Below are 18,782 nucleotides of genomic sequence, written 5' to 3'. Positions count from 1 at the left end.
GTTTAACTGAATTCGACTAAGATGGTTTTGTTAGCTACGTTGACTGGCTTCATATAGACGGAGTTGAGTTTGCGATATTCTTCCTTGGTATGCGGAAATTTGAGCTTGTTGTAATTTCGAAGTGCACGCCTTTTTGTCGCTTTTAGTTGTCGTAAAGCTGCTGTAGCCCATGGAGTCCGAGGATTAGCATTGGCGGTGCGTTTCGGCACATGACGGTCGATTACGTAGTTGAGGATGTGCGAGAAAGTTTCGGCTGAAGCATTAGGGTTTGCTAGCTCGAACAATCACCGAGCTATTGAACGAATGTAGATACTTTGAAATGGAATACAATTCACGAATGCACAGGGTATTAGGGACGATTAAGCCACGAGACCGAAGTTTGTCTAATGTTTCAAGAATTATTTTTCTATATTTAATTGCCGTGACGTACCATGTGATAATATTTTTAATTGCAGTTAAAAAAATAAGAACACATATCTATTGATCGTTTTTATTGTCTCATGAATACAGGTTTGGTTTAAATCCTAACTACGCATAAAATGTACCTGTGGCTAGCATTAAATCCCGGAAGTTAAACAAAGAATCTTGCATTTTATGTTCCTCACAATTTGCACTTTTTCTGTAACCTAACGTAGCGTTATATGATACCCTTAGACAAATTGTCTTCGCATTGTTGGAGGAAGTAATGAAATTGAGCATCTCTGAGAACTGAGTTTAGTCTCGACTTTTTCCACGTTTCTGTGGGGTTTCATAGAGATTCGATTAAAAATAAGCATTGCCAATAAATATAAATCTAATCGTTACTAAAACAAAACTTGTAGTCAAAGAATAAAAAAAACTAAGCGCAGTGTCGATAAGCAAACTTTCCACTGAAATCGATCGACTGGTTTGACTAACTGCAATGCCTTTTCTCCTAACAAAGTGGCTGTACAAATTACAACTTATGATACCTACAATAACTCTATCGTAAACTTGCGTGCCTTTTGTTGGTTTCTTCTGATTTTCTTTTGTCGATGTTCACTTTGAGACCCGCTTTCAGGGGCCCTTCCAAAATCATTTGGTGAATCCCTTCATTCAATATTACGTTGAGCAATCGTCAGCATTTAGCGACCTATGCGTATCTGGTGATCTATTGTCTGGTGATGGAACATAAAGGTTTTTATTTCGTGTGAAACGAACAGTTTTATTATTTGGTATAAACTTGCAAAGAATGGTTGCAACGTGAGTAGTTAAAAGTGAAATCTATAATCATTTTTCATCTATATACATTGAACATCTCCTGCAACCTTGAAGGAAACCGTGAAGTAATAACGGCATTGATAGTCGCATGGTCCCTTCTTTAGTTCGTAGATCACCAAGACCACATCTCAGGCTGAACAGGCTTTTCCGTTAGAAGCAAAAAGCCACTAATGAATCGGTCTGATCTCCAAGTCGTGCAACACTGTGCGCGACTAGGGACGCATTTCGCTGTAAAAACTTAATCATTAAAGTTCTCAATCGAACCTGTTGGCCTAGAACTAACAGAACAGCAAAACATTCGATACTATCTGAACAGCTCAAAACAGCCAATAGTAGAGCTGGAAACAGAGCAGAGCGAAAAGCAGAGCCAGCACGCTGTTTACGGTCAGTTCCTTCTTCCGGAGGGCTTGCCGAGCCTGCTGAACGTTGTTCAAGTCTTCCTTGAAGAAGTTTTTCTTTAGACCGGGAACGACGCGCTCGAAGTATAGGCGCCAGCTGTAAGTGCGGTTGTCACACGGGAACATCCGGTGGTCCAACGAACTCATCCTGCAATGATGAAACGAGATAATTGTTGAATAATATTTTCAATATACTTATTCTTTAAGTTGAACATTGTGTTATGTTATCTTATTAATTACTTAGAGTTACGTAAAAATGTAAGTTTAAGTTTATTATTCGAAATTACGGTACACCGCAAAAATTATTTCCTGTAAAATCACGCAAATGTCCTGAAACAAAAAGGAGCAGGACTTTTTCCGTAATTTTACAGGTCGAAAAACAAATAACGTGACATTTATTTTTCAGTGTACAACTTTTTTACAGGACATTTGCTTTAATAATAAATGAATCTTTGTTAACTTTCAAGGAAAACAATTGAAAACTACAGGTTTTGTTTACTACAGGTTAATTTATTTTAAAGGTTGCAGTTTCAGTGACACGTAATAGTCAAAAAAATTTCCTGTGTACACAGAATAAATGAATATATTTGCTATCGATCATTGGAACGTTATTTTTGTGTACGATCCACAGTTTTGTTGATTTTTTGAACTTATGATAAAACAAATAAAAAAAAATCATTTCGTAGAGAAACTTTTGGTTTTATCCACAGTTTTAGACTCGTGTTGGTGACATTTAAAAAATCAGATTTTCTCTGGACTTTACTTCTCAGCTAAAAGCAAAGATTTTAAGTGGTTGTTTATCAAATTTGGTTGAAAATTGAAGAAGTTATGCAACCTTTTGGTTAGCTAATAATCAATTTTAGCTTGGAGTGAGTGAGATTTATCAAGATTATTTCTTTCTACATTGAGATTAGTACATAGCAAATTTTTTTTTGCTGGAAACCAGCAAAATTTTGCTGGTTTTTGTCCCGCTGACTTTCCAGCAAAATTTCCAGCAATTTTAATTGCTGGAAAAAACAGCAAGTATTTGGTATCAAATCTATATTTCAATTAAAAATTAAAATTTAGAATATTGGTTTCGCATATAATAACTGCAATGAAAAACAATTATTCTCTCCCATTTTTCACTAAGGGATGTATTTATTTTCAGAAATGTTTTTTTTTTCTACATTCCAACACCGACTTCGGGGCGGCAGCGTTGTGCCAAAGTGTTGATAATCCGCCACCTAAAAAAGAGTTTTGATTAGTATCTTTCATGGAATATCTACCTATGTCCAATAAAAACTTACCCTTGACCCTTGATGTCTGGTTGCTAAAATATAGAAGAGAATAAAAATAGTTGGATAAATCTTCAAAAAATCGTAAAATAGAGTCTCACCTTGCTTCAGCATGCGAAATCTTACAGACTCCAATTTGACAGCTCGATTATTGATTTTTCAGCAAACTAGACCAATTGCTGGAAAGTCCAGCAATTTGAAACCCGATTGCTGATTTTTCAACAAAAATGACAAGAAGAAGACCGAATGCTGAAAAATCCAGCAATTAGAAAACCGATTGCTGGTTTCCAGCGAAAATTTAGATTGCTGAACGTTTCCAGCAATTTTTTTTGCTGGAAATCGCTGCAAAAATTTACTGTGTACACTGCGATTCTTCAAATTATTCAAAAATTCATAAATGTCTGTTATGGTAAAGTAACCCTTTAAATTTTTGTTTTGGGTTGGTATTTAAGTTTCCTAGAAAATCAGAATTTTTAAATGTTACAATCGAGTCCAAAACTGTCGAAGAAACAAAATTTTCTCTTACAAATGTGTTTTTCATCATTTTTTCAATAATAAAATCACTAATATCTATAATACTGATGATCGTACGCAAAAGTGAAGTTCGGATGATCGATAGCAAGTTTATTCACCTTCAATATGTAAAAATACTGAACGTTATTTTACTGAATCAAAGCAATTGCAAAACTCGAACACGGCACGAGGTTGAATAAAGAGTAATTTTTCGATTGCATCCATTTGGTAATTTAATGTTTATTGTATAAATTTTATATTCTGATCATTTTAGCCGAGTAACTTAATATTTTTATCGAATAATCGGTATTTACTAAATACTATTTAGGATTGAACAAACTGTGAAAGATCGGTAAACAACTGGTCGGCAAATTAAATTACCATTACTCATTAGGAGGGAATTCGAAAAAATGCATCACTTTGTTTTATGAATAACTTTTGAATGCATGGATGGAAATTGATGAAATGTATGAAATGTATTCGATGAAAAGTTCGAAAATTCATCAAAAAAAATTTTTTTTTATTATTTGTTACAATTTTTGACTGGGTCACAAAAAACCCAAAGTCTAAAACCACATAAAATTTATGCGTAAGCGCCGACCGGTCTATCAAACATCATAAGATAGAATCATGCGGGAAAAAAGTAAAGTGGTTGCCGTCGAAAAAACACGCCGCGTCATTTCGAAAGCCGAAAATCCGAGGCAGAATTCCGGTTCCCGGTAATCAAACCGAATTATTAAGAAGCTTCGGGTAAGTGAATGTCAGATGACATTTTAACGAAAATAAAAATTCCGTTCCGTTCAGAATCCCAAGACGGATAACGGCTAGCGGCAAACTTTCGTTAGCAAAATGCTAACCGTAACCATCTCCCGTTTCCACACAGGAATTCCGGAAAGTGCTAGGGGAACGGAACCCCTTTTGATTGCGAATCGACCCGGCGAAGATCCGACGAAGATCCGACGAGATCCAGCAAAAAGAGGCCTTCTGAAAAGAGGTAGGCAAATTAAATTTGTGGTTAGGAATAAAAAACTTATGGTGGTCTTTTGGCAGGGCTTTTTTGTGGTGTGGTATTTTCCACACACACACGTGGAATCGTCGCCGCGTTGGATCATCGCTTGCAGGAGATTACCGGTGTTGGATCGCTTCAAGGGTGCTCACTGCCGAAGAAAGGTCAATTCCGGCCAGCACTTGAGGGAGCTGTTCACCTCGAAGTGAACTGTGGTGACCCTCAGTGCGCAGCGACCAACACCACCGGAGCGGATTGCAAATTATTTCAGGCACTTTTGCCTACTGTATTTTATTTCCCGGCCACTAGCGCCGTAGGGGAAGTTACCCCGGAGAACAAAACCGGGTCAGCGGTTATTTGTATTCCGGCCACGAGCGCCGAAGGGAATTTGAGTGCCTTTGTTTAAGCGCCGATTAAGGTGCTGTTTTTTTTATTTCGGCCACCAGCGCCAAGAGGGACGTTGCTCGTGTTCCGACCCCGAGCAATGTCCATAAGTAGATGTCGGGTTTGTGAGTGCTGATTGAGTGGCCATTTGTTCATCCGGCCCCCAGCGCCAAAAGGACCTTGCTCGTGATCCGGCCCCGAGCAAAGGCCAGTGTTTGATGCCGGGAATTGCCGCCCAACAAGGCGTGTCAAGCTAGTGTTCCAGCCTCGAGCGCTGAAGGGATTCTTGCGTCGTTTTCTTGCCGAGAGGAGGAGCGTGATGTTCCGAATGTGAACATATCACCAGAAACATCAAGGTAAGCTTAAGGTTTATGGGTTTTCATTACTAATGGTTTGATTCGCATCTGACACACTCTTTTCATTTCGTGCACAGATTGCAGAGCAGCAAGATTGCTGCAATATCAAGAGATCTGCCACATATTTTCCATTGAAGTGCAATAAAAACCCTACATTTTGAGTACAAAACATTTTTATTTCGTTTACATAGCTCCGAGATAGACCCTTTTTAATGCGTCCAGATTTTTGGTGATTCATGCTTTAGATTCGTTTTTTGACCTTTAAACTTCAAATTAAGATTTCTCGAAAATTCGACTAGGGATTTTTTTAAAAATTTGCCCAGAGGTGTAGAATTAGCTAAGGAATCGAGCCCTATACTTGGTTTTGATGGTCACTTTTTTTTATAATAACGGTCCAGGGGGGCACCGTGACCACTAGACAGATTGTCACCAACTTAAACTTTTTGAAAATCTTATGAACAGGTTTGATTTGTGTCGTTTTAAATATTTTTTTAAAATCAAAGATATAATAAGTCTTCCGTTCTATCAAAAGTTTTTTTTTCGAAAATTTTATCAGAACCTATTGAATGTTGTTTGAGTTGGGTCGTTTTTTGAAATAAGTTTGAATGAGACCCCCGGTTTGAAAGTGGGAAAGTTTTTTAAAACAATAAAACATTGAAATACATACTTGTTATAATTACTTCAAAACTATTCGAGTTGTTGAGGTTTTTACGTTGATTTAGTATGGTATCCCTATCTCTATAAGACCCCAAAACACAAAATGTTCATGGGGCTCGCCAAGATGGGAACAACGACCCCTTTTCCAGGTGCTTAAAAAAGCTATAGTTTCTTCTTAAAGTGCGAATACCAAATTATTGCGACACCAATTTTCTTATAATGTTTAGAATCGGCGACCACGTCTCGGTGGTCGAGTGGTTAGCGTGGTAAGACGGTAATCGCTGGTCCATTGATGGCCTGGGTTCGATTCCCATCTCGGTACTGGGTGCTAAATGTGTTAATCTTAAGTTGTCCACGTCATTTAATTCAGTCTGTAAAGCCTGAATCGGCTAAGGCGGTGTATGTCTATTAAAAAAAAGAATCAAACCTAAATTTAAGGGAATTTTTATACATAGATTTACTTCAAAAATCAAAAGAAAAGTTAATCGATGGAGCTTGAGTGTAAAATTGAACGCATTTTCGCTTGATGCACTCCATCAAAGTCTTTACAGTGTCATCCTGTACAAGTTTCATAGTTTTTTTTTAATTTTCTGACATGTCCATCTCGTCTTTGACTGTTTTCTTTCTCTTCCGAAGTTCTCGTTTCGTTATTGCCCATTACTGCTCAACCGGGCGCAACTCCGGACAGTTCAGCGGGTTCATGCCTTTTGGAACAAAATAGACAGAATTGGCCTCATACCATTCCAGGACACCTTTAGAATAGTTGCAAGATGCCAAATCTGACCAAAATAGCGGAGCTTCGTCGTGCTGTTGCAAGAACGGCAAAATGTGCTTTTGTGCGAACTTCGATATTTTCTTTTTTTTAAATTTGTCGTCCTCATCGAACTTGCTCTCGCCGGTCAAAAACTCTAACCCCGGAATTTGCTTAGATCGGCTTTTATATACTTTCTGTCGTCCATCACACAGCAGCCATATTTTGTCAGCATCGTCGATTGTTGCCGCTCATCGCGGTTTGGGAAATTCTGTACCTTGTATGTATGTAATCCAGCTCTCTTCTTTGTATTCTGCACGTAGCTCTGCGACATGCTGATCTTATTAGTCGAATCACGGCGTGAGACGTTGGGATTTGTTTTAATCATCTGGTGAATGTTCAAGCTTTTTCCCAACTGCCGGTGCGACAGGTCAGGAAATTTAAGGTGTTTGGAATGAATTGGTTCTCTCGACCCGTGCTGGATCACCTCAATTTTCGTTGAATCGAAAAACACGACTTCGAGTTTGACAGCATGTAAACAATACACATCAATGAGAAAGTGTCCAAAATTTGGTAGATTTTTACCCAATGGTAAAAAAGTTATGCCCTGTTGAATGTGTCGCAATAATTTCGTGTTCTTCCTTTATGAACATTCTCTACATGGTTTCCTTCCTAAGACTTTGAAACTAATCTAAGTTTGATTTAGAATCGATGCGCATTCTATAGCTGAGCTGTTCATCAAGTTACGTCGTGAGAAGGAAAACTACGTAAATGAAATAAAAACTCTAAAGCTGAGTTAACGCTATTGAAGTCCTAAAATACTCACTGAATGTACAGATCTCGCATGTTTTGATTGTCGAAAAAGAAGGTCGTGCTGGTAAACCGCTTCACCGTTTCGACAACCTTATCGATCTTCTGGTACGCACTGACGAGTCGTGGCTTTTCACCTCGCAACCTAAGGGCCGTATCAATCAGGAAGGCTGGCAAGTAGTGCAGGACCATCGAGTAGATCCAGAACATGGCTTCGTTGTTGGTGCACACAGTAATCGGTCGGTACATGGCCGTTAGCAGCGGGTGTTTCTTCAAGACCTTTTCGCAGTCTCGGCGCCGTTCGTCTGGTTTAGGGAAAATAAGGCTTATGATTAGCATTTGGTTGATGATGCTGTTAACACTTACCGAATGTTAAGGGGTTGTCAGCTGAGCTGATGCAGTTATATACTAGAAGTTCCTTTTCCTTTTCCCTGAAAGCAAATGTTCGAATTTTTAACGGAGTTTATGGTTAATTTAAAGTAATCTTAGTACGCACCTTTCGGTGAATGTTTTCCATCCGACCGATATGATTGTGTTGCTAACATAGTCTACGGGAACGGTATCGATCTGAACATCTGGATCGATGAGACTAGTCCGAATCAGTCCATAGTACCATCCAATGAATGTACCGTTGGTTCCGTAGATGCTGTCACACCAGCCAGGAATCGGTTCATCTAGTGCAGGCATCACGCAGGAAGGTCGAACAACGGCTACTGGGAAATACTGTCTGTACTCTTGTGTAAGGGCTTCCGCCAGGGCTTTGGTGAATGTGTATGTGTTTGGCCATTTTAACGAGTATTTGTAAAGATCGTCTTTGAATTTCTCGTCTCCCAAATTTGCCAGCACCTTCTCCGGGTTCATTTCTAACGGATAAACTCGTTCCTCAATGTACTCGGTGTAGCTGTTTGAGTATGCCGTCGAAACGTAGACGAAACTCTGGAAGCAAACTTGAAAGCTTACAAAAGTGCTCTAACCCATGCCCCCAACTAACCTCTAGATGCTTGGATTTTCTGCCGATTTCAAGTGCTTCCCGAGTTCCTCGCAGGTTGATGTTGATGGCCTTGATGATTTCTTCGTCGAACTTTACGGTGGCTGCAATGTGTAGAATGACGTTCACGTTGTCGCACAGATATTGTGTGTTCTCGGGTGACAAGTCCAGTCCCTCCTTCTCCAGGTTGCCTTCCACGACTTTGATACGGTCCTTGTAGTTTGGTGACTTCTTCGAAAGCCGCTCAAATACCTGTTGGATGGGAGGGAATTTGGATTCAGTCAAGAGGGGACATATTTGATACAGAATTTGTAAAAAATACAACGGAAGCTTAAGACATATTTGATGAAGCTGATCATATCCTCTTCAGAAAAGGGGTTGGGTTAAAGCAACACGTTATCCAAACCTACGAAAAAAATGTGCCAGATCACCAACTATTATGACACATGGCGCAGGATTTCATAAGGCATTAATTGGGTAATCAGTTATCCTTAACTGTTTGCAATATAACAGGGAGCATCACTATATGTGAGTTATTGTCGTCAAAGCCGAATTTATAAGAATCTTGGTCTATAGATGCTACGCTCCTCAATGGTGGTCTCGAGGGGAGGTCAGATTTGTCGAGAAGAATAATTAAAATCGTAGAAATTCTTCATTGCACGCTATTTAAAAAATCACTAGACAGATCGTCACAAAACTTAGCACTTGGGAAAATTACATTACGAGGAAGCTTGACTGAAAATTTCATCAGTTACCATCTTTGCATTCAAAGGTTATTCACAAAACAAAGTGTTGCATTTTTTTGAATACACTCCTTAAATAAACAAAATGCACCTAAACAAACTCAGAGGAATGTTGAATCACCCGTCATTCACAATTCCGTTAAATAGTGCCCCATAAACCTACAATAAATAAACACCGAGTCACATCCATGGAGATCCATGGAAAAGAACAATTGCATCAGTTGTGCTCCCAAGTTTACCGGTAGCAGCAGCAGCAGCACCTGATTATGGATTATAATTGAAGTTAATTGTTCTCAACCTTCCGACCCACGTGAAACCTACCAGCAGAGTGGACTGAACCGATAAATTTATTCCATTATGCGGAGCCATGGAAATGAGGCAACGACTATCAAACAGGGCTGTAGGAAGTGCTCAAATTAAGTTTCTCCGATACTATCTCACGCTTGACATTAGATTTTAGGGAATTCGGGAAAAGTATTTGAAAAGATATATTATTTAAGATTAAAAAAGTACTTAGACGAATAAAATGTGATGATGCACCCAATAAGCTGTACAGAGTACATATTTCAAATAAGTAGCGGAAATAAGGGCATAACGAGCACTATGGATAAAATAAGCACCCCTCTTTTCAACTAAAGTCAGTTAAAGTTAACTGTTCTTGAAATATCGGTAAAATATACAAAAATGACAATTGGTACTTACAAAAAAAAAATAACTTTAGAGCTCTAGAAAATAAGCTTTTATGATCAATCAATCAACTTGAACTTAAATTTGCACTCTGCAACATGATGTTTAAATTGTTTAAGATTTTTTCACTTTAATAAGTAAACAACTTACGGACTAGGAGCAAAATCAGCACTTCTATGTGGGGCATGTCAGTCACCCTCTGCCTCAGCATCTCCAATGGTTGATGTTAGAACCAAAATTGTGATTTTTTCCGATTCCCTAGAATAAAACAAGGCCTATTTCCATAAGAACTTAAGCCCCGTTTAGGGTCCCATATAAATTGGCAGATTGAACTCAAAATTGACTGAGCCCTTCTAGACCAAGGAACAATTTGAGCTCCCAAGGTATTACATCTTAAACACATCCCTTTTTTGGACCACCCTAGAGTACATTTGTATGTGTGTGTGTGGTTTTTTTTACTTTTATATAACTCGTCGTATGTTTATTAGAAGAATGCTCGTTATGCCTCTGAGGGTGCTAGTTTTCCCAATATCGAGACTTTTAAGGAGTATCTGAATTCTGAACACAATAACGGAACGCATATACAGTGCGCGAAATAAGAATAGTACAACTATGTGTTTTGCTTTTGCTTGTTGGAATATGAATGATTGGAAATCACCAAAATTGTCTTTGTTTAATGGATGAATCAAGCATAGGTTTAATTTTTTGGACGTTGCAATTGGCGTTGAGGACCAAAAATATGAAAAAAGTGTGCGAAATAAGAATATTTAGTACCACTTTTGTTTTTCAACAAAAACAAGATTATTTCTAAAAATTCACTGTGTAAAAGTGAATAATAATGCTTCTATGAATTATTTGAATAGATAACTGAATTTTGAGGAGTTTTCTAGAATTCCAAAGGTTTTCAAAGGTTTTGAAAAGGGGGTTTTAAGAGATACTCCTTTAGCGTTTAGGAATTTGATATTTGAGGTATAAAACTTGATCAATGTGCTTGATTTCTTCAGCAACATTCATAAGTATGAAGCAAAATGACGGAACATAGAATTGAGGCTGAATTTGAATAAAAAATTAAGGCTTCAAATTCAAAAATACTAATGTGTTTAAATAGTCAAACACTATATCTCTAGTTTCAAGTCATAGATGGCAGCACTATCTTGCAATGAAATCGAATTGATACCAATTTTCGAATATATGGAATTAATTCAGGTGTGTTGGATGATTTTGGTCAAGCAATAATTTGGTACGTGTGGCCGCTTTGGATACTTTAAGACCACAAAATAAAAAAGAATAGAATATTATCAAGATCACTTAAAGTGAATTTTTTGACCGATAATAAAAATAATTTTGTACTTTCCGACGGAGCTTGATGGAACAGACGACTTGCAGTATTATTAATATGATTTGAAACTGAATCGGAAGTTGAGATGAGCAGGAATTTTGGTGGTGGTATATTCTTGTGCACGTATTTTTTTACAAATCCGGGAAAGCTTTCTGCAGCGTGAATTCCAACAAAACTGTGTTAGAAAACTACCTCGAAATGATTAATATGGGCCTAGATTGAAATGGGAGGTTTACTAAACAAAATAAAAGTTTTTGAATTCCAAACTGATTTTTTTTTATTTAAAATAAACCCAGAATGTTTGTTTCATCATTTCACGTCTTTTTTATGAAGAAAGTAAATAGTTTGGTAAAGAATTACAGCTCAAATATTGTGTGTATGGATGAAACCGACATTTGGTCATCCGACATGAGCGTGTACGCGGGCCAGTCAGTCGGTGAGCGAGTGTGAGCGGGAAAGCGAGCCAAGGGGACATTGCGTAGTTTCCCCGGCTGGGGCAGTCAGGTGGACCGACGGCATCGCTTCGGAAGACTTGGCCAGTCTGCACATTTGGCGACCGTTACAGGTAATTTCTCGTGAACTTAATTAAATGAGAAATTATCATAAAATTGAATCAAGGAAAGTAAACAAAAGCGATCAACGATTTATGGTGAACACATTTTCATCACAGTTGATTTAAAATCAGACACTTTCTGAATTACCCATTGCGAAAGAACTCCGGAAAATGGGTAGTTTGTAACTAAGTAAAAAATAACACAGTCGTATGATTTTCGGAAGCTATTTCGTGCAAGGTTAAAAAAAGAATACATAGTGCGTTATGTGATAGATAACTAGTGTTTTTGCAAATGAGCAAAAACTTTTTATAAAAAAGTGCCGAAATAAGAATGATAATGAAATAGTAAGCAAGTCGTAAGGACAGCATGGTTATGTTCACAATTTCAAGCGGGTTGAGAGGACAGCTTGAAATTGGAAGGCGAGTTGAGGGAAAGTCTGAACTTATTGATAAAAAAAAATCAAGCGAGTTGAGACGACAGCTTGAAATTCATTTGAAAATAACACCAATAAGCGAGTTGAGAGGACAGCTTGGTGATCTAGCGGGTTGAGAGGACAGTTTGAAATAAATTAAAAAAATACACCAATAAGCGAGTTGAGAGGACAGCTTGGTGAACAAGCGGGTTGAGAGGACAGCTTGAAATAAACTTGAAAATAATACCAATAAGCGAGTTGAGAGGACAGCTTGAAATTGAAAGGCGAGTTGATAGGACAGCCTAAACTTATATATAAAATAAAGATCAAACGTGTTGAGAGAACAGCTTGAAATAAATTTAAAAATAATAACACCAATAAGCAAGTTTAGAGCACAGCCTAAACGTATTGATAAAATAAAGATCAAACGTGTTGAGGGGACAGCTTGAAATAGGTGAAAAAAACACCAATAAGAGAGTTGAAAGGACAGCTTGAAAGAAATTAAAAATAAACATCTTAGAACAATTTTTGAGGCAAATTTTAGGAAAATGCTCGGGAAATGAATTGAGAGGACATCTAGGAGAGGATGAAAACTCAAGGAAATTGAAGTTATTTTGAAACATGGTAAAAAAAACTATTGAAAAGAGTTGAGGAGACAGCTTGGTATTTCAACTAAAGTGAATTAAAAGCACAGCTTGAAAACCTATAAGCAGGGTTGCTAGCGATTTTTTGTTTTGAAATTCCAAAGTTTTTCCCGGTTTTTTCCAGGTTTTTTCCCGGTTATAAATGATGATTTTTCCGATATTTTTTATACTCGTTTTTGATTTAAAATCATGGCGAATAAAAAAAATCAATATAAAAGACTTAAAATTTCTAATAATTGTATCCCAAAACTTGTTAACCGATAAGAAATCATGGCAAACACTTCGGCGTCTTGTAACATGTAGTCTTTTCGTTTCAAATTTACAGGCTTTCATGATTTTTTTAAAACAATCCTAACGAACTGGTCACCTATTCGTTGTTTTGCTCCACAATTTCAACAATTTTGCAAAAAAAAAGTCCGGTTAAATTGATCTTGAAACTATGATATAGTACTTTTCAGCCAATATAAATTTTCTAGAATTTCTAGTTCTAGAAAAAAAAATATATTTTTTAAAGAAATATGTTAACAATGCATCAAAACATACTATAAAATCAACTTGAATGGGGATTTGTCTAACACAACTTAAAATCATCAGATTGCCGGAAAATATTTAGTTATTTCCTAAATCCAGTTAATTTTTTTTTGTACAAATCCAAAGACATGTTTAAAAAAAAAAAAAATTAAACAAAACAATGAATAGCTGAATAACTGAATAATACATGGTTTCTATATTTTCACGAATCTTTTGTACAAATAACTATTACATTTGTACTAAAGATTCGTGAAAATATAGAAACCATGTAAAAACAGGGCTGAGGTTTAATTGTTTGAGTGTAAGATATTAATTTTTATCAGGGTTAAGACCTTAGATTTCGGAAACTATAAGCAACAGCTTAACGTAGAATGAATTAAAAACTTAACACTTGCGATGTAATGCTTCCTTTCTCAGACCAATTAAAACGAAATACACAACAACATTGAAAAACCAATATTTTTTCTGATGAAAAAGAGGTGTAACTCTGCTTAAAAACGTCTCACGCTGCAAAATTATTTGCTTTTTGCATAAAATAATTTTGTTAAACCTCTTCAAGTGAGAGTGTAATACCTCCATAAGCTAGAGTCGTTTTCCTGACTAGACCAAGGAAGTTAGAGAAAATAACACTTTTGCACCGAATTGAAACTTACTCAGAAAACTTCGAACTGATGCATCAACTGGTGTCAGGTGGATTTTTATCAAATGCATATTGAATAGTTGAATTTCTAGATCACTTTAATTCATTTGTATGTTGCTGACCCTTTATAAAAGAGAACCTGGTTGAGTTAGAAACCTCTTTAAGAGAGGAAAAAATTACAGTTTTGTGTTTAGCTTTGTCGATAATTGTTTCATTTTTAAATTAATATCATTCGAGTTATGCTTGGAAGTGTAGCACACTTGCGGAGAGCGAAAAAAACGAGATAACTCATATTTCTCCGCAATTAGTGATAACATAAACGCGAAAATAAGCGTTTATGAGATAAATCTATATCGAGACTCTCAAAAATACTCTAATATTTTGAAATAATTCTAAAAATATTTTTGAAACTTCGTGAAAAAATTTCAAAAGTGTCATTTTTTCCGGTGAGGTGCCGAAATTCCCGGTTTTTTCCCGGTTTCCCGGTGACGTGATGAAATTCCAAATTTTTTCCCGGTTTTCCCCGGTTCGCTAGCAACCCTGTATAAGCGCATCGAAAACTTGAACGTGTTTATATAACAGCTTGAGATAAGAATAACTTATGCAGCGTGTCGAGAGAACAATTTGAACAGTTTGTTTAAATTTCATATGAATTTGGATAACAACTTTAAATCTTAAAACGTATCGTGAGGGTAGTTTCGGAATCTACACAAATTCATAATGAAACAGATTGAAAAGTAAGCTTTAAATAGGAAAAAACAAAAAAGGAAGTCGAGGAACAGCTTGAACAAATTATTTAGAATTATCAAGTTCGTTGGGAACACAACTAAACGGTACAGATGATACGAATTCCAAGCGAGTCCAAGAAGACACCTAAAACTTGGTGTTGAGAGATCAGTTTTGGTATATCATAGAAATTATAACCAAGCGAGGTAAGGAGACAGCTTGGGATGGATGTGAATAATAATGCAAGTCAATAGAATCACTTGGATACAATGTTTTGAATTCCAGTTGAATTGGAAGGACAACTTGAAAATTTAAAAACGAAAAAGAAAGGATTGCAGGAGCTGTGTGACGAATTTAAGTCATGCGAATTGTTAAAATAGCTTGGAAGCCTGACAACTTTAAATTGAAAAGCAAGTAAAGAACGTTGTTTAAGATGATCAATACAATATTAATATGTCTTGAGAGCGAGTCAATAAAGGTAAGTTATTGACCTTTAAATTGAAAAGCAAGTAAAGAATATTATTTAAGATGATCAATACAATATTAATATGTCTTGAGAGCGAGTCAATACAGGTAAGTTATTGTTCAAGCAAAGAAAGTGAGAATTCGGAACGAAAAATTAATTATAAATTTCATAAAATGGTTAAATCTCAAATAACACAAGCAAAATTTGTCAAAATATCAATAGAAGCTCGCAGATATTCGTTAATAATTTTTCCCTCTCGGAGTTTAAAAAAAAAGGATTTCAATTTCATTTAATTCAATTTCATAACACAACATAGAAAAGGATTTCCCAATTCATATCATTGTAACTCAGAGTGTAAATGTGTAAACTCTTCATTTTATTACAGTTTCATAGATTACGTTTACCAAGTTTTAAGTTCATTAAATGTCAACAATAACAATCAAAAAAAGGAAATAATCGTTGGGAGACAAGGCTTGAGACCATTGTGGCCCAATTAGCCTATAAAGTGTAAATTTTCTAAAATTTTACTTGCTATCTTTCTTGTGCTTGAAGGAACTTTATGGTCCTGTTGTTTTATATCGAAAAACTTTTTTTTTGTAATAATTCTTTTACATTTTGATGGGGCAGGAGGGGGATGTGTGTATGGATGAAACCGACATTTGGTCATCCGACATGAGCGTGTACGCGGGCCAGTCAGTCGGTGAGCGAGTGTGAGCGAGAAAGCGAGCCAAGTGGAACATTGCGTAGTTTCCCCGGCTGGGACAGTCAAGTGGACCGACGGCATCGCTTCGGAGGACTTGGCCAGTCTGCACAAATATCAAATTCCTTAGTTCTAGAAGAGCATCTCTTTAAAACCCCTTTCAATATTCAGTTATCTATTCAAATAATTCATAGAAGTATTAGTATTCACTTTTACACAGTACATTTTTAGAAATAATCTTGTTTTTGTTGAACAACACAAATGGTACTATTCTTATTTCGCACCCCTTTTTTCATATTTTTGGTCCTCAATGCCAATTGCAACGTCACAAAAAAAGGAAATTTTGCTTGATTTATCCGTTAAACAATTCAAAACAAATTGTAGAAGAAAATTTAGTGGTACCATTCTTATTTCGCTCACTGCATTAAGGGGGGAGTAGGGTCTAACACTTTCAAAAACTCGATTTTTATATTTTCTTAATGTAAAACATTTCAAGAATGTTGTGTCAAATGTAAATTTAATTTATCGGCCTAGCGGTGAAAAGTGATGTCCTTTTTAGTAGGGACATCTAAAGATTATGAAGTGTTTTTATATAGGTGGATAGAAGGTTAGGCCCGTGAGGAACAAAAATTTGATATGTGATGATTTGCTGAAATAAATTCTACCCGCTCATTTTCAACATCTTTCATTTCATCTAACCTTCTTTCCACCTATATATAAATAAAATCCTAATCTTTAGATGTCCCTACTAGAAAGGACATCACTTTTCACCGCTAGGCCGATAAATTAAATCTATTACGATTAATCCTTCATAAAGTTGTGTCAAATTTTCAAGTCAATCGAAGCAAAACTGTAGTAATTATAGGTCTTTATCTACTCTTATCTAATACTGCAATAGAGAGAAAGCAAAAACTTCAAACGCGTTTTTCTCAAAAGCACATTTTTAAAGTCCGTGGACATCGTCATTTGAAAACTACTTCACCGATTCTTTACAAATTTGGAACATATTTTCTACATATAAAATACCAAACCCCAACGTTTTCCTTTTTGTTTTTTTACTTTGGGGAGATTATACAGATAAAAAATGGGGGATTTTTTCGTAAAAAATCACAAACATTTCATAAAATAAATTTTTAAGTTAAATAAAATCGTTGGGGTCCAGAAAAACATCTATTAAAAATATTTTGCTCTGATTTTTTGACTTCAGATGATTCTGTGGTGAGATACAGTGTCCACCGCAAATCCTGTTTTCTAAAAGGCATCCTCGAAAGTGCTCCGTCACCGGCTCATTTTTCAATATTTTTCTACGAAAAAATTACTAAATGTTCTTTTAACAATGCTTTGTATAATGCAAAAAATTTGAATACATTTGTTTGAACGATAGCTCTAAAAAAATTCGTGAAAATGGTGTTTTTTTTACCCGTTAGACCCTATTCCCCCCTTAAAGCTGTTTGGCGTGGTCGAAACAGCGTCTACTTTGAAGTGCGCATTTTGCTCTTATTTCCCGTATCAAAAGTGTTTGCATACGGTTTTAATATATTATCCTCACTTAAAAATACCGTTACACCGAACTTCAATACGCATAAGTCAAAGTTAACAACATTCCCATAATGTCTGAGTATAAAACGGGTACCCATTGTCATACAATAGTGACTAATTGGTCAAACTACCTACCTCAATAAAATTATTTTCCGTTAACCAAATTAAGCGAATGGATTGAGAAGGGGGTGGGTAACAGGCAACGTATGCAAGTTCTTTTTTCTTCTAATTCGCCACCCGAATGTCACTGCCAATGTCAATGTTAAGGGGGTTTGTTTTGATTTCCACCGTCCATTAACTACCAATATACTAGCTCCATGCCTTTCTGAAGGCATCGTCGTCGTCGTCGTTCCAGATGGCAATCGCCAATTCGCTCGCGGCAAATCTATCTATCTAGCTAATTGTATACTTTTAGGAGCTGGTTTCGATTCATCGATGCACGTCGCCAAAGTTATAATTTGAACTGGTTATCTTAAATAAGAGAAAAAATAACGCGAAAAAAAGAACCGCACGCATGTTAATCGAAGTCTCTCACGTGTGCATAACGACATAGCTGGAAGTTGGTAGCCAAGGTTTTTTGGAGCCAGAAACCCCGGAATGGAATCCAGCAGCGATACATAGTAGTGTGACTCCTAAACTGGTTTGTCCGGTATCCGACTCGAACTGTACCGATTTGCATGATTTTCCTTAGAAATTGGTCTGGTAGAAATGTTAGAAGCTGTGGTCTAGTCTGGTTTTACTTCCTATCGTTCACGGTGAAGGTTGTTTTATTAGTTTTTGATGGAAATTTGATCCGGCGGAATCGGAAGGTGTTTTTTTTTTTCAACTTGAGTTTTTGCGAATTAGAAAACATGGTTAATATGGATGAGAAAATAAAAAGGTTTGATAAGAGAATCGTTGAAGCATTTGTTGAATGAATATAAGTTAATATTAAACATAAGCTGCTAATCTTCTCATCCGCTGATTAAGTTTATTTTTGAAACTAACTATACAAGATTCAAGGTTTCTGTTAAACCCTAAATTCTTCAGCATCTATTATTGTATGAACTTAGAAATATTCCAGAGTAGATCCCTGTGCAGAAATTTGCAGAGAGAATACTTTTAACTGTTCATATCCTTAAATATGTAGTCCAACAGAAAACCGCTATAAAATAATCAAACCTGTTTGAGGCTGTTCTAAGTGTGAACTTTAAAAAATCAAAGCCATTTTAATGGCTCAGATTAGTTCGATGATGGTTCCAAATAGATGATGATAAGAATATCATAAAATCTTTAATCCAACCACCAACATTTGAATTCCTACCTGAATAACTTTCTTTACCGCTAGGCAACGGTTTAAAGTTGTATAATATAAACTTGTTCAAACCCAATAATGTGAGTTATATGGATCAACACCCTCTATCAAGGCCGTATTAACAGGGG

At 36.4% G+C, this 18,782-nt stretch overlaps 1 protein-coding gene across 1 annotated transcript; it reads right to left on the bottom strand.

Annotated features, from left to right (window-relative positions):
* Positions 1 to 525: 525 nt before the first annotated feature.
* LOC129753331 (fatty acyl-CoA reductase 1-like) lies at positions 526 to 9,491 on the bottom strand. Its single transcript, XM_055749145.1, has 6 exons — positions 9,444 to 9,491; positions 8,383 to 8,631; positions 7,888 to 8,327; positions 7,758 to 7,822; positions 7,408 to 7,696; positions 526 to 1,785 (listed from the first exon to the last, which is right to left on the bottom strand). Exons 1-6 carry the CDS (start codon positions 9,489 to 9,491, stop codon positions 1,557 to 1,559), a joined length of 1,320 nt encoding a protein of 439 aa, XP_055605120.1. The 3' UTR covers positions 526 to 1,556.
* Between the last annotated feature and the right edge of the window lie 9,291 nt (positions 9,492 to 18,782).

This window comes from Uranotaenia lowii, chromosome 3, assembly GCF_029784155.1.
Source record: "Uranotaenia lowii strain MFRU-FL chromosome 3, ASM2978415v1, whole genome shotgun sequence".
NCBI lineage: Eukaryota > Metazoa > Arthropoda > Insecta > Diptera > Culicidae > Uranotaenia > Uranotaenia lowii.
This window is presented reverse-complemented; position numbering and strand designations above follow the sequence as displayed.